Below are 14,890 nucleotides of genomic sequence, written 5' to 3'. Positions count from 1 at the left end.
CGGCTAATACCACAGTCACTTAGCCTAAAAAAGAATGTATACTTGGAGATGAAAGAGGTGGTGGGTTTTAATGTGCCAGCTCATATCGAAGGTGGCCGACATCCGTCTGAAGTTTATGCATATTAAGCCTCTTTTCATTTCCACAAAGAATGTCTACCTTCTGGGGATGAGGTGTTTTAGTTGGTTTTAGTTGGATGACGAGTCTAGTGGTAAAACTGATTCTTGAAGCTGATAACATACTTTCGGAACAGCGGCTGAATGTTTAGGAGCCGGTGGGCTGCAAAACCCAGCGGCCCGCCCGCATGTCGTGTGCCTGAAACCGATGATTTATAATATGCACCAGAGATGCTGTTAAGGGTGTGCAGTGACTGATGGCAGCACTGCTGTTGACCCTGAGGCTTTCGTGTTTGGGATGGTTCAGATGGAGATGAAAAAGATATGCTTGGTCTTATCCTGTGTGCAGTTCGCAAACAGAATATTTCTGCTCATTCCATTATGCATGCTTTTGCATATGTCAACAACATTTGCATTTTCTGACAATTTGTTGGTCTGGTTATATAAATCTCTGTTCAGAAACAAGATGTTTATTCATCTCCATAATGTATTTTTTTAATAAAGTTAGCTGCTTGTTTTTGTTCTTATAGCATCAGCATATAAGTATACATATACACATAAAAGTGGGTTCTTTATAAGATGTTCAACTGATTTACTTGTCATATGGTTTTAGCCAATGGCATGTTCAATGGGCATGAGGATATCCACACCAAGTGCAGGTGACATTGGTGGCACATCTACTACATCATGACAATGCTTGCTTCTTTACCATGGCACTTTTCAAACATCCTGCTATGCAAACAGTTATTATTTTCACTATTGATTTGCATGAAAATAAATTTTCATTAACCTAATTTCGCCATGCGCTAGGAACCCCTTTGACTTCGGTAACACGACCTGCGCCTGCACAGCGCAGCATCTTTTTTTGTTTTGTTTTTTTCAAAATCCACCAGAAGATCAAATACAGCCGGGCCATGAAGAAATGTAGCCGTAGTAGTAGCAGGCGCAATGGTCTGGAACTAGTTCAAGAAAAAAAAAAGCAATAGGCTCCAACGATTCAGAAGAGGGCAATGCCCGATGATTTTCCAGCTTAAGTTGCATGAAAATAAATTTTCATTAACCTAATTTAATCTGTGTGGCCTCAAAGAAATCAAATGCAGATTCCTTGGTGGAAACTTTACATTTGATAAAAATTATTTCCTTCAGATATATAATTTGGCATGACCGTGAGGCTATAGTGCAGCTGCTTTAATTACTGGCCAATTGGCAGTACAGGACCAAATTAATCCATAGCTTGAAGCAGTGGAAGCTTGAAAGAAAGTACTCTGCTACCTTCTTTCAAGCCGCTTCTTGGGTTGCATTCTGATAAAATGTGGGTATTTTTTTCATTCTGTTATGAATTTTTGCAGGGATTTGTTGCAGGAGTGATTATTCATTGATAATAATAGTGCATTTCTCTTTGTGTGCCCCACTGTGTTGTGTGCGCCTCACTGTGATGACTTAGTGATTAGCGCACTTCTAATCTCAAGGACGTGGGCTCTATCCCAGCTGCAGTAGCTGCTTTTCGATGGAGGCAAAAAGCAAGGCACCCGTGTACAGTGTACTGTGAAATTTTTGGAGGCCTTCACTATGGCATTTCTTTGTGTGCTTTATGGATTGCAGTGTGCTTAGCACATCTGATTTGAGATTGGTGCTTTATATTTTATTTTTGAGCTTCAAAGGGACAGTTTGCTGAGCTTTATCAACCATGTTTTCTTAGCGCTAATTGAAAGCTTCTGGTCCAAATGAACATATACTTGGCTAAAGGGCTCAACCAAAGAATTTAAAACAATATTTCGATGCGGGCATGTCACTCTCCCATGGTACTAGTTGGCATCTGCAAACCCTGACATTACAAACAAGGGGAGCCCACTGTCTAGATGGCATGTGATGGCAAGCCGTGGTGGCAGGAATGCATGTGAGATTAACCAAGAAGCTTAGGCTTTACTGACCCTGCTACATGCATTACTGCCACCATGGTTGCAGTAATGTATGTGATATCAACTGAGAAGCTTAGGTTTTATTAAAACTGTAGTTTAAAGGAATAAGGTGATTTTAAACAAACATTCAATAAATAGTGGCTGGTGATGTCTGTCACAGATACCAAGCAACCATATTTTACCAGCAGGAGTGCTGCTGTGCCGATGCCAGTGTTGTGGCAGTTAGCTTTTTGAAAACATTTTAAGAGGTGATGAAAAAGCATGATGAAACCACGTGAAGAACAGTATGTTATTGAAAAAAAAAAAGAAGAAAAATCTGGAGTGTCTTCTAGCTAATAGTAACCATCTGGATGTCGCATATTTCAATTCATAGTGTAGTAGATCCACTCCAGGTGACTCACGTAGAAAGCTGCAAAGTTTGAATGTAACCTGGCATTACCATTTTTTTCAGACCTAACTTTCTTCGCTTATGTGAAATATAAATTCTTGCCGAAACCTCAAGCTCTTTCCTTGTTGTCATCACAGGGAAGGATTTTCAAGACTGTGCCAGTATCTGTATGCTTATCTCTGACAGGACAGTACAATGCTCTTTCAATCGTGGGGAGAGAGCTACACTTGCATTAAAAATAATTTTCATGAGCGAGTTGTGAATTGGCACATTTTGATCACAAAGTCCTGTGAACATACTTAACGACTACATGATGTGAAAGTAATGCAACGTAACATTTGTTGGCTAATTTGTTCAGCATATGAAGTTCTGTTGTAAAAGCTAATCATTGTCGAAGGAAAACAATGTCCACCAAAATAGTTTCCTGAAAATATAGCTTGTGGTATGCTATTTTACGGCAGGTGATGTTATCTAACTTTTGCCAAACATGTGGCATGTACATGTTAGGTTTCAGAGGTTAACAGGGCATAGGAGCATTCTCTGTAGGACCCTGCTCAAAATTTCTCTTTAATGAGGTTTACTATATCTTATACGAAGGACGAGAGAACATTAAGATTTATACCGATGTCATTATGAAGTATGTACCTACTTGAGTGAATCATGCCCTTAGATTTTTTCACCGGTGTAAAATAGTAGAATTGAGGTCTTCAGAACCTGCTCATTGTGGTAATTTTGCAGGTGCCACCAAAGAAGTTGGCAAAGCACTCACTCGCCTTTGCCTTCGTCATCGAAGCGTTGAAGCAAAGCTACGCTCTTTTACAGCGTAAGTGATTTGTTTTCTTCAGACCTGATATACGATGCTTTTTCCATCGTCTTAAAAAGTTTGTTCTTTATGTCTTGTTAAGTGTTGCTGAGTGCTCATTGAGTTGGTTCTCTGTTATTTCACTGTCTATTCAGAACCAAAGAATCAACAAAAATTTGTGTTCAACAGAGAGATGTAGCCGAGAACAGTGTTGTGACTACAAATATCCCTGAAAGGATATTTGTAGTCATATTCTGATGCAACAGATCTGTAGAGGTTTTTGTAAGCATTTAAGTCTAGTTTAAAAGCTCTGTGTGGACCTTATAAATTTAGAAAATTAAAAAAGAATTCTTCTTGGGACAGCTTCTTAGGGTGCAGTCAAGACCTATTTTTGTTAATTTGTATTGAGCATTCGCATGTGTTGAGGGGTGAGAAGAGCAGCATTGTTTTTTATCACCATTATCTTTGTTGTTAGTGGAGCTAGGTTAAAAATTTTTGTGTTGCTGAGATGAGTGTTAGAATGCCAATTATTTATGCTCACTTTCTGGTCTCTGTATCTTTTCATATTCCCTTTAACACAGCAGATGCTTTAAAGAAAAAAATGATAGCACAGATGGCTGCGCAGCTCTTTTTTTCGAATGCAGCAGAATCTCGTTAATTTGGCCCTCAAGAAAATTGTTTGAATTATTGAATAGCCTTAAAAAACTGCCGAAAACCGTTGGCATCACAGCAGTTTTATATACCTTTTTTATATGCAATTTTATATACATAACCATCCTCATTTGCATTGGTTTGTCAGCTATAAAAGAAAGAAAGGAAAGGGAAAAGGTAATCCGAGGCAAGCATTCAAAGATTGCTGATCAAAACTATTTCTAGTCTGTGTGGTCGATTATACATTGTTTTGCCCTTCTTGATTTTTGCTTTATTGTATCCTTGAAATCCAGGATTTCTTGAATTGTAGGTGAAACCTTGTTGAGAGCTGTCATTAGCAAACTGTGCCATTTAAATAGAAATAATTTTTTGCATTCTAGTGTTTTGCCAGAGTTTTGAAGAGAGGTAAAGGAACACTGGGAGTATCATGCTGGCCTCTAGTTGTTTTATTTATGCTACCAGTGTTCTTTGCCTTTGTATTGTGGTGCTAAAACAATGTTTACAAAATTTATTAAGGCTTTTGATGGTGAAAGAGAGGGCGTATACAAACTTAGCAACAGTCAGGCGCATCATTTGTGTCACTGCATTATTTCGAAATGTGTCACCAGTGCATATTTTGTTACATTGCAGCTTCACACAATGCTGTATTGAAAATATCTTAAAGGAGTGGTAGTTACTCTTAGAGACGAGTTATATCTTGTGCAAAAAAGTATTGAAAATTACGAAACATGCTGTGGTTTGATCAAGCCATGAATTGTCTTGCGGCCCACTACAGTGTCAGAGAAAATAGAAGTGACCTGTTTCATGTGAGAATGGAATGTTGAATGAAATTAATGCAGAAATCTTTACATTAGTTTGCAGAGAAGCATGTCAGGACAGGCTAGTACATTCAAGGTAATTAGGGGTAATTTCGTTTGAATGTTGAGCAGTGTAATTCTTATTCCTGCGTAGGTTTACAGCCTTCCTCTTCAATAGGTCATAATGCAATGATGTCAAATTATGCCACCACAGTTCATTTTTTGGAGGTGCTTTGAATGTGGAAGAGTTTCGGGGCATTCATTGGCAATTTTTTCAGCAACATAGTCGCAGTTCTGCACCATAGAAATGCTGGTAGCTTTGCTGGAGAATAATCTATCCACCTTGTCTTACTTTGATATTTCTCTTCATTGTCTCGTTGCAAGAATATGTTGGAGTGGTAATTTAAGCATATGCTGTAGCAATCAACTATTGAGGTTTTTTTTAACAGTTTTGTTTGAAGCAGAGTGATGCGCTAGCTCTGATATCATATTTTGTGTGCACATGCAGTCTAGTTTGCTCATACAGTCTGTCATGTGCACAAGCGCTCACTCCTGCTGTGCATCCTGGAAGTGAAATGCAAAGTGCGGATAGTGTCGACACTTTGATAAAAAGAATTTTGAAACATTGCCCACATCCTGTCACATTCGATTCTTTGCGGAAACGCTAATCACCTCTCATCCTGTTTCCTGTGCATATTGTCGCTACTTTCTTGGTGATGCAAGTAACAGTTAATTTGTGGTGATTACTTTTTGAAATTTTGCTAGTTGAGGATTGCAGAAAAAGAGAAAAAGAAAAATTTCTTTTGAAATGGATTGAAAAAAAGTCTTTTCTGATATCCTGCAGTAAAGAAGAAAAGGAAAGAAAAACACTAAATATTTAGATGGAGCTTTGTGAAAGTGCAAATGAATGTAGATGTAGGTTGTAATTGTTGCCTTTTGTTAATATAGGAAACCCAAAAATTCATATGAATGAACTGAGGGAACCTTATGTAAATGCTTGCGTGCATGAAAGTTTGTTGACTAGAAACAAGCGTGTAGCTGTTAACTTTGATGAAGCACGGTGAATTTTATGCATTGCGATGGTCCCTAAAGGCATTCATTTCACAATGTTGAAAGCTTATATGTAATGTCTACTTGGTACTTTTGACAGAATGGAGTAGTTTCATGCTGAACTTAGATATTGACAAATGCGGTCTTAGTAGGCTGGCTACGCCTACACTCTTATTAATCTTTTATGGCACAGATGCCTGCTGGATAGTAACGAGTTCCAGCCTTTATAAGCACAGTAGGGCCTCTGTCTTGTGGCCATATAAACGGACAGGTTGGAGCCTTGAAGCTCTACAAGTGAAATTATGGCACTGCGAAGTTTGCAAGCTGCACAGCTTCAGAGTTGTAGTGTGTGAAGACTCACAGACAAAAAGTGGGGCATGAAAGAATATATTCTGACCTGAAAGCAATACATTAATATTCCCCATGTGTTTCTTGAACCGAACATTACAGTGTGCTGAAATTCAATTAACTGAACCACATTTGTAGAGGGCTGCATACGGGGACTTGGAAAAAATTTCACAGACAAGTTTGTTATAGGGGCATACTTTCAAGTGTTATTTCTCGTTATACCTAAAATCGGTTATTAATGTTTTTGTTGTAGCGCTGTGTAAGCTGGGTGATGATTCTGTGCAAGCTTTTTTGTTGCTTTTAGAATATCGCACTTCACATTAAAGAGAAGAATATTAACAGTTTCTTAGTGTTCCATCACTCAGATTACTCTAGTAAGGTCACTTGGAGTGGTAAAAATCTACTATATCAGGGTCGTTACTAATCGGTCCTTGCTGATGACTTGGCCCTGAAGGTGCTGTTTGGTTACTAAATGACTACTTACTAAATACGTCTTGTTAGTTTACAAAAGAAACGCTCCAAATTACTTTCAATTTTTCTGTAATTGTTTCTACGCAATTTTTTTTTCAATTATAAGATTTTTATGTTTACATTTTGCGGGAGTATCGCTTTAGCATGAATACAACGTTTCTGTGAAAACAACGTGTGTTTGAAGAAAAATTGCCTTGCGATCCTAGGATGTCATTTCATAGAAAGTATGTTACCACATCCAGACGCTCTTTACTATCAACAAAAAAAAGACATGTACAGTCATCTATATAAGATGAACTGGAACCTCAGTTTCACATCACTATGTGTTTGCTACATTTAGGGCTACTATAGCGAGGTTATACTTATTGATATAAATGGGAATGACATTGTAAGTTGTTTGACTTGTGCTCTGCCTGAATGTTAAAAAAAAAAATAGGTTGAACTGAAAGCTTTCTGGAGTAAATGAATTCTAGGAAGGTAAAAGTAGCTTAACAAGTCTTCAATTGTGATGAGTTGAATGCATGGCTATTTTTGAGGCTGCCCTTCATAATGCTCAATGCAAAGCCCTTTTTGAATACTTATCTGAGAAGTTAGAAGTTATGTCTGCAACGACATGCCATATTTTTCCGTGTATAGACAAGCGTCAGCCCGTGACGTCAGTGGAGATGCGGCGGCGCTGGCGACAGCAGTGACTTTCGTGGTGTAGGCAAAAGCCCGAATCGTCTGCATTGGATGCGCGGCGCTTGCTGCGTTTTCGGGCATAATTCCCGATATTTCTGCAAGCTGTGGTGCGGTTGATTGCGCCAAGAGGCACAAAAAGCAAAATGGCACTTGTTTTAACATGTTTCTTGCGGTCAGATAAAGATGAGAGCGAAGGGCAGCCGCGTTGAGCGCGACAAGTAGACTTCGGTGACGGATTACCTTCGCGGCTAACGTGCGCTGCACTTCTGCTCTGCAACTAGATGAGTTCGTTTGCAACCCTTAATTGTCGTGATTACTTTTCGGCGGCACGACGAAGAGCGCAATAACAATAAACGCCTGCAGCTCGTGCCCGTTTTGATATACTATCAAGTCATAAAAAGTTTAGACGCGATATTCCGTGTGCGTATGATCCCACAGGGAAGCTGCACTAGTTCCATTCACCTCCAGTATTGCCGGTGCATATATTCACACAGAAAAAGACACAAAACCTGCTGCGAATTGGTAACTGCAATTACTTTGAGCGGTCACTCCAGCGCGATATTGCCGATATTACAGGCCCGCAGACTTAATTCTAAAGTAGCTTTTTTTTTTTTTTTCTTTTTTACTTTCGCGAGTTTCGAGTGACTCTTCATCACCGGTTCTATAGTAACATCGTTATGATCCAGGCAGTCCCGCAGCATTATTTCTCATAGTCTTAAATTTTCTTTTTGAAGGTCATTATGGTCCTGACGAAAGTACGAATTAAATATCCACGTACAACCTAGCTCTGGTCAAGCAGGATATTTAAGTATATATGGTACATGGAGTTTAATGTCCCAAAGTGAAATCGGCTATAAGGGGTGTAAAATAAGCATAATAGATGACGCGAGTCCGAATAAAAAATTTCCAAGTATATTCAAGAACATCAGCAGGTTGCGCAAATTTCGCTGCAAGCGATCGTGAAGAACGTTAGTTTGCATCTGCACTCATGCTTCTCTCCTAGAGAGCAAAGAGGAAAAAAAAATGAGAGCATTCTCGCAGGCCTTCATGTATATAATAAACTGTGAATGACCTTGGCTACGCATGTAAGATGAGACAGACGTCAAATGTCTTTTTTATCGAGCAGGCGAAAATAGGTTGCCAGCGCACTATGCGCGCGAACATGTTACAATTACTAAAAGATTGAGTTCTTATTAAAATATGAAATTCTATGACTTAAGTTTTCGGTAAAGTGAGCTAGAAATGTAATTTCTAGTTCGCTATATATAGTTGCCGATAATATTGTTCCTTAAGTGAAAGTGCTTGAAGCAGCTAGAAAGGCGCGCAGTCAAAAGAGTCGGCATTTGAAAACACACTTCGTCATTCACATCGTCGTACTCCTTGCATGCGCTATAGGCCCGGGAGTTGAGCAATGTTGACGATTAGTCTTTCTTGTACATTGCGCTTTCTCGTTTTAATTTAACTTAATCAACACTGCAGTCGCCTACGCACCGTTGCCGCGCGCTGTTGAGGCCACGGATAAGGAAACCAATGCAGCGCTCTTCGCCAGGTAATTCCAGCAGTAATCGGCTGATAACGTGCTCAAATACTCTCCAGGCATACACCAAACTATTTCTAAGCAGAAGCGAAGCTTACGCTTCAGAATATTCGCACGCGCGAACTGATTTCGAAGGTAGCGTTGCTTGGCGCAGTGTAGGCACGCTGCGTTTTTGCCTACACCCCATGTCGCTGCCGATCGCAGCGCCACCTTTGTTTACAAACATGACGCTTGTCTATAGGACGCACCCCTCATATTTACAGGCTTTCAATAAAAATTTGGTGTATAAGGCCCATGTATAAGCCCCATTAGGCAATGGGACAACACTGTACATGCTTGCGTGACCATCGTGGAATTCTCTGGGCCTGTGAGAACACTCCTTATGCGGCGGCAAATGATAAAAACAAAGCGACAACACTCCGTGCTTGTGAGAAACTCCTTATGTGGCAGGAAATGATAGAAACGAAGAGACAGCACTCACGCCCAAAAGCACTCGCACAGGCAGTGCAGCAACACCTTTTCTCATTCAGAATCGCTGATCTGGTAGTCGACATGCTTGGGCGTCGAGAGCAACACATGCAGCAAGTGGAAAACACACATGCAGTAGCCACTAAGCAAAGTTGCAAATGGCTACTGGAAAGGTGTGTTGGCTTGTCCTTGCTCGTTTTGGCAGTGTGAGAGCGTGAGGGTGGAGATGTCATCACCTTGTGGCATTTCATATTACTCGTGTTTGGGGCTTGTGAGCCGACCACAGGTCACATAACCGTGGAAGTCCACTGCCGTCGTTTCATGATAAGTTTCACCTAGGAACATTGTGCAAAATGAGAAAGGAAATAGCATATAAGTCGCACCATTGTATTGGATGCACTAGCAGAATTTTTATTGAAAAGAACATGCCTTATGCACTTTAAAATACAGCACACACATCATCAAAGTGTGCTGCTGGGCGAGTTGGTGACTGAGCATATTTGAAGAAAATATGCTTCTTTTCTGTCAAGACTCACAAGCCTGGATGCCCATTCAGGGCCATTGTTGCCGAATGGGGGACTTAGCAACGTGTTCTAGGCAGGTACCTTCAGCTGTCTCTGTCCATTCTGCCCATACGGGATCCTTTTCTTGTCAGAAGGGCAGTGGAAGTATCTCAGTTCCTCGCACAGAGCAGTATTACTGACGCTGGTGTTTTGTCTATCAACATCAAAGATCTTTACTACTCCCTGCCTCAAGAAAAAGTTTGCCAGGTGGTCAGCGATTCTATCGATCAATTTGGAGCAATGCGTTTTCAAAATTCTTCTGGCATCAGTACCTCTAACTTTCTGAAAGTGTTGACCTTTTACCTGCAGTCAACTCTGGTAAAGTTTGAAGATTCACTCTACATACAGAAAAAAGGAATCTGCATTGGAGCCTGTCTTGCTCTTCTGCTCAGTGACATTATGCTGGCTCATTGTGACAGGCAGTTGCAGGATGCCCTGATTGGCCTCGATGTGATAAAAGTCTTTCGATATGCCTATGACTTCTTCGTAATTTTTAGGACTGACTCAAGTAACGTGACCTCCCATGTGGGCCATCTTTTCACAATATTTGAAACTCACCTTTTTCCTTTTCGTCCGACAAAGGAATTACCAAATGAAGGGCGCATATGTTTCCTGGATATGACAGTCATCGACCACAGCGAGCACCTTTGCTGGCGCTATGAGTCCTGTGCACGAGAAAATTTTCTGCCATACACGTCCGCCCATTCCAAGGTCGTCAAACGACAAGTTGCTGCAGGGGCCCCCCAAAATGCCATCATCAGGTCATGTAAACACCATGTGCAGAGCAGTTTCCATGCTCAGATGGGATGGTTGAAGTTAGCTGGCTTTCCGGAACCTGTTTTGTTAGTGTTGAGAGTTTATTAAGAAAGTTCCGAGTCTCTGTGGGCCACAAAAACAGATGCCGACAAACCGGAAAAACATTGCAGTTGTTCCGTACGTGCATCAAGTGTCCCATAAACTTAAGCGTGTTGCGCGCAGGGTAGGCGTACATGTTTTGTTCAGTGCTCCATACAAACTGGAGCGTATGTAAGAAGGTTAACTTTTCAGGTCCTCGAATGAGTGCATGTGACAAGAGGAATAATAAGCATTTTGTTGCCTGCCGCACCCGCATTGTTTACGAGGTGTCTTTTTCTTGTGGGGCCTCGTATGTAGGTCAGATGGGGCGATGCATCAATGATCGCCTGAGAGAACATGCCTCGTCCCTTGCTGACATTGTACCCAAAAGTAATTTGGCGCTGCATTGTAAGTCTTGTGAGAATTGCGTTCCACTGTTTGAACAGTGAGTCATTCTAAAATGCTACACTGACAAGCATACCAGGAAAATCTTTGAAGCTCTTGTCATTGCCCACAAAGGGGCTTCATGCGCAACCATACCTTCCGTTTCTTTGTCGCACCATGAGTTTGCCTACCTTAACGGTTAGTGTTGATGATGAGCATGGCACTTTTTCGCATTGGCGTTGTGGCCCTTCTTCACAGTGTATTCATACGCCTTGAATACATTCAGTTGTTAGTGGCGCTCGTGTTGCCTACTTCCTTGCCTCGTCTTCTGTGCTATTTTCTTCAAATACGTACACAACATACCAGAAATCAATATGGTTCAGCGTTTGACAGAAGACTGTCTGGTCAAGCAGTAATGGTATCTGTGCCAGTCAGTGTTGGTTGATGTTATGACTCATACAGATTTCTTGCATAGTTGGGCGCCATCTGTATCAGCAGATTCTGGGTTGAGCCAGATAAATATTTTTAAATGCTAACATTTTCCTTATCATCCCAACATACCACATACTCTTTTGTATGCATGTTTTACTGTGGCATGTCAGGTCAGGTGTGCTCCTTGCTAGCATCATTATGGTACTGCTGTAGTAGCCTCATTAGGAAAAATAGAAGTTTAAAAAAAAAAGTCAGATTTAGACGCAGCCTGTAAACAAGTGGAGTCAAACCATGGTTTCTTTGGAAAAATTATGACCAAAATGCTATTAGTTGCATCATAGAAACATGGGAGCTATAACATGGGCAGGTATATACTACTCCTCACTGGTTTCCAACCTCGCACCAAGGCCATGAGAAAATTATACCTTTTTACAGCTCGTATGGTTTGTTAGTTTTTGGCACTGATAGCACAATGCTCTTTGATAAAGGAATCCAATAGTTGGAGCTTTGTGACTAGTGGCCAAGCATATTGCTCGATCATTGAGGCTGCTGTGTAACCTGTTAAAGGGGGGGGGTTAAATTAGGAGCCTTTAGTTATTGATTTAAGTGAAACGTGTCTGGAATGAATGAGCTTTTTTGTTTTTCTTTTATGACATGTTATGGCCTGCAAGTTTATAATGTTATTTAAAAGTGTTTAGGTTGCACAGGCATTTTATACAAATGCTGCCATTCTTTAAATTAATAGCTTAAAGCCAGTTAGTTCCTGTTGCATATGTGTGTGTAGGTACGTATCTAATACTAGGTTTTTCTCCATTATGTCGCAGTAAAGCCCATCTTTTTCGGTCAGATTCTCTAGCTGGTGCTTTTCTTTTACTGCAGTATTTTCGGTAGGAAAGATAAGTTGGCAGATAGCTTCCGCAAACCCTTAGTCTGCGTTGGGTTTGTTCCTCTAATATGCGGCGTGCACTTTGCTTTCAGGTCAATTATGGAGCAGCTGGTGATTCCATTACAGGACAAACTAGAAGACTGGAAAAAAAGCACTTTGCAGCTAGACAAAGATCATTCCAAAGGTACTTCATATTTTCATGTTGGCGCTGTTGATTGACAAGTACGCATATTTTATTGCTTTAAGGTTTTACTTGGTTTTAGGGCAGTTCTCTATGCTCTTCAGTTTTTTCATTCCACTAAAAGTTATTTGAAATATGTTGCTTGCTCATTGAACTTTATAATAGCCTTTTTGCGTTGTCCGCGTTATGGTAAAGGGGAATTGTGAAAAATGTCATGTGCTGCCCGATGCCACAGCCCATCAGGCACTCCATGTGTACAAAACTGATTCCAAATCATTTATTATGGTGTTTCTCGCAGGTAATTTGCAACATCGAGACAAAAAAAAAAGTACATCAAACGCTGGGCCCTCATTGCCTGGCTCCTTGGCTCTCTCTCAGTGTATACATATTTAATCCTCTTTTTAAAATATATTTCTCCCCGTTACAATATTATGCCAAAAATTAAAAAAATCGCAAAACCTTCAGATCTGTGTGGTGCGTTGTGCTTTGCGCAAGGGCCTTATTAAACTGGTCATAATTACTAGTGAAACAAAATTATGCGACATGTTTTTAATGATTTTGAAAACTGAACTAGAGGAGAATGAGTGGACCAAGTTTTAAAAAAATATCAAAAAGGGGTATTTCAGAAATTTTCATTGTTGGTTGTTTTCTTGAAATTAGCACAATCATATCTCTGCATTGAAATGTTATATAAATATGAGATTTAACAGTTTGATAGATAAGCATGTGCAGAACAGAGTATGGAATTATTGCTGCTCTGCCATAAACGTCTTTTGAGATAAAGGCCTGCAATGTAGTTAAAATTTCGTTTCCTGGGCCGATTTTGAAAAATTTTAGATACATCTACACTACCCAGAAAAGTGAAAATTGACTGATTACAAATAAAAACATGCATTAATATTTAGTGAGACAATTTTCAGCTACTTAACATTAATATATTTTGTGTAATACATAACCAAAGTTTGCCAAAACAGCAGAGAAGATGAGGGTGGCACTCCACCTCTTCGTCATTATTAATTCCCTCTGCCTCGAAAAAAAATTTGACAGCAAAACCAATTGCAGATCTCTTCTTTCCAGTCATCAGGCAACAATATTTGTAGTAAATATAAAAGGCCGACCGACCATGCTTTGTTTGATCTTACGTGGAAACGCCCAGTGGCAGCCAACAAGGAAACAAATCAAGAGAAGAAAGTATGACACGAGGCTGATTTTTATCGGTATGCTGAACATTGTAAAGTAGAATTTTCGTATTTCGTTTTATTATTGGAGTGTAAACTTTATGACAAGCCTGTAAACTGCAGCAAAGTGGCCTTGTAACAGTGGCATGTATTGACAGACTCCAAACATGCCTTTGACTTCTACTTCATGCGTATATGTATAATTCTTTCATAAAATGTGTAATTGGCTTGCATCCCTGTAGAATTCAAGAGAGCACGGCAGGAGATTAAGAAGATGTCAACAGATACCTTGCGACTACAGAAGAAGGTTAAAAAAGGTATGTAATGGCAGACAGGCGGAATTATCAGATTGTTCTATTTTTGAAGGGCAAAAAAATTTGAGTTTGAGACTTGGTTATGGTTTCTTTGATGCAGAAATTTGGGAAGTTATCTATCTTGCAAATTATGGTTTTTGTTTAACTGAGTAAACTCATTGCCTGCAGTCACATATTTAGACCCAGTGCTTGCATATACAATGTACTGCAGCTGACATTTAGGCTTACATGTGCTTTATGGCCTTTTGAGGGGTCTTAAATGTATTGGATGCATCCTGTGTGCTCTTTTAAGGGGAACGTGGAGGGGTAGTAGACCTGTGCTTTATCAGCAGTGTCCTAGATTTTCAGTGTGCATCCTGGTTGGGTTCATTTTGTGACGCTGGTGTCTGGTGCAGGCAGTGGCAAATGGGAGATGCAGCGGAGCCTCGAGTGTGCCCTACAGGAGATGAGTGACCGGTGTCTGCTTTTGGAGGAAGCCGAGAAGCAGGCAGTGCGTCGGGCCCTGGTTGAGGAGAGGGCACGCTATTGCCTCTTGGTGGCTTGCCTCACTCCAGTTTTGGTACGATTCGCTTTCCACTTCGGTTCTCATTACATGATTCAGACCATGCCTGCACTTGTTCATGCATAGTTTCCCTCTGTTTTCAAAGCTGCCATGCTTGAAATGATTCGTGCTGTTGGTATCAGCATAATACCTGAAAGTGCAAATAGGCATCTTCTTTTGATGTTAGGCTGGAATCTGAATAAGGGAACCTGATACTTGTGGTAACACTGTGTTTTTGTATTATTCAGGGTGTCTAGCAACCGGCAAAACCGGGAATTGTCAGGGAAATTTTATGCACCGGGAAAAATAAGTGAAATGTTAAGGAAACCATCAAATATTTCACCAAGTCAG

General features: G+C 40.4%; 1 protein-coding gene across 5 annotated transcripts in view; it reads left to right on the top strand.

Annotated features, from left to right (window-relative positions):
* Positions 1–14,890, top strand: part of LOC146204285 (uncharacterized) — an 85,106-nt gene that overhangs the window by 20,694 nt on the left and 49,522 nt on the right. For all 5 annotated transcript variants that reach the window (XM_084589222.1, XM_084589223.1, XM_084589221.1 and 2 more), the window contains 4 exons: positions 3,160–3,244; positions 12,418–12,509; positions 13,927–14,001; positions 14,394–14,557. In XM_084589222.1, coding sequence (XP_084445348.1) covers positions 3,160–3,244; positions 12,418–12,509; positions 13,927–14,001; positions 14,394–14,557 — 416 coding nt within the window. The remainder of the gene's footprint in view (positions 1–3,159; positions 3,245–12,417; positions 12,510–13,926; positions 14,002–14,393; positions 14,558–14,890) is intronic.

The sequence above is a fragment of the Amblyomma maculatum genome, chromosome 1 (genome assembly GCF_055883805.1).
Source record: "Amblyomma maculatum isolate TAMU_Amacu chromosome 1, ASM5588380v1, whole genome shotgun sequence".
Classification (NCBI taxonomy): Eukaryota; Metazoa; Arthropoda; class Arachnida; order Ixodida; family Ixodidae; genus Amblyomma; species Amblyomma maculatum.
This window is presented reverse-complemented; position numbering and strand designations above follow the sequence as displayed.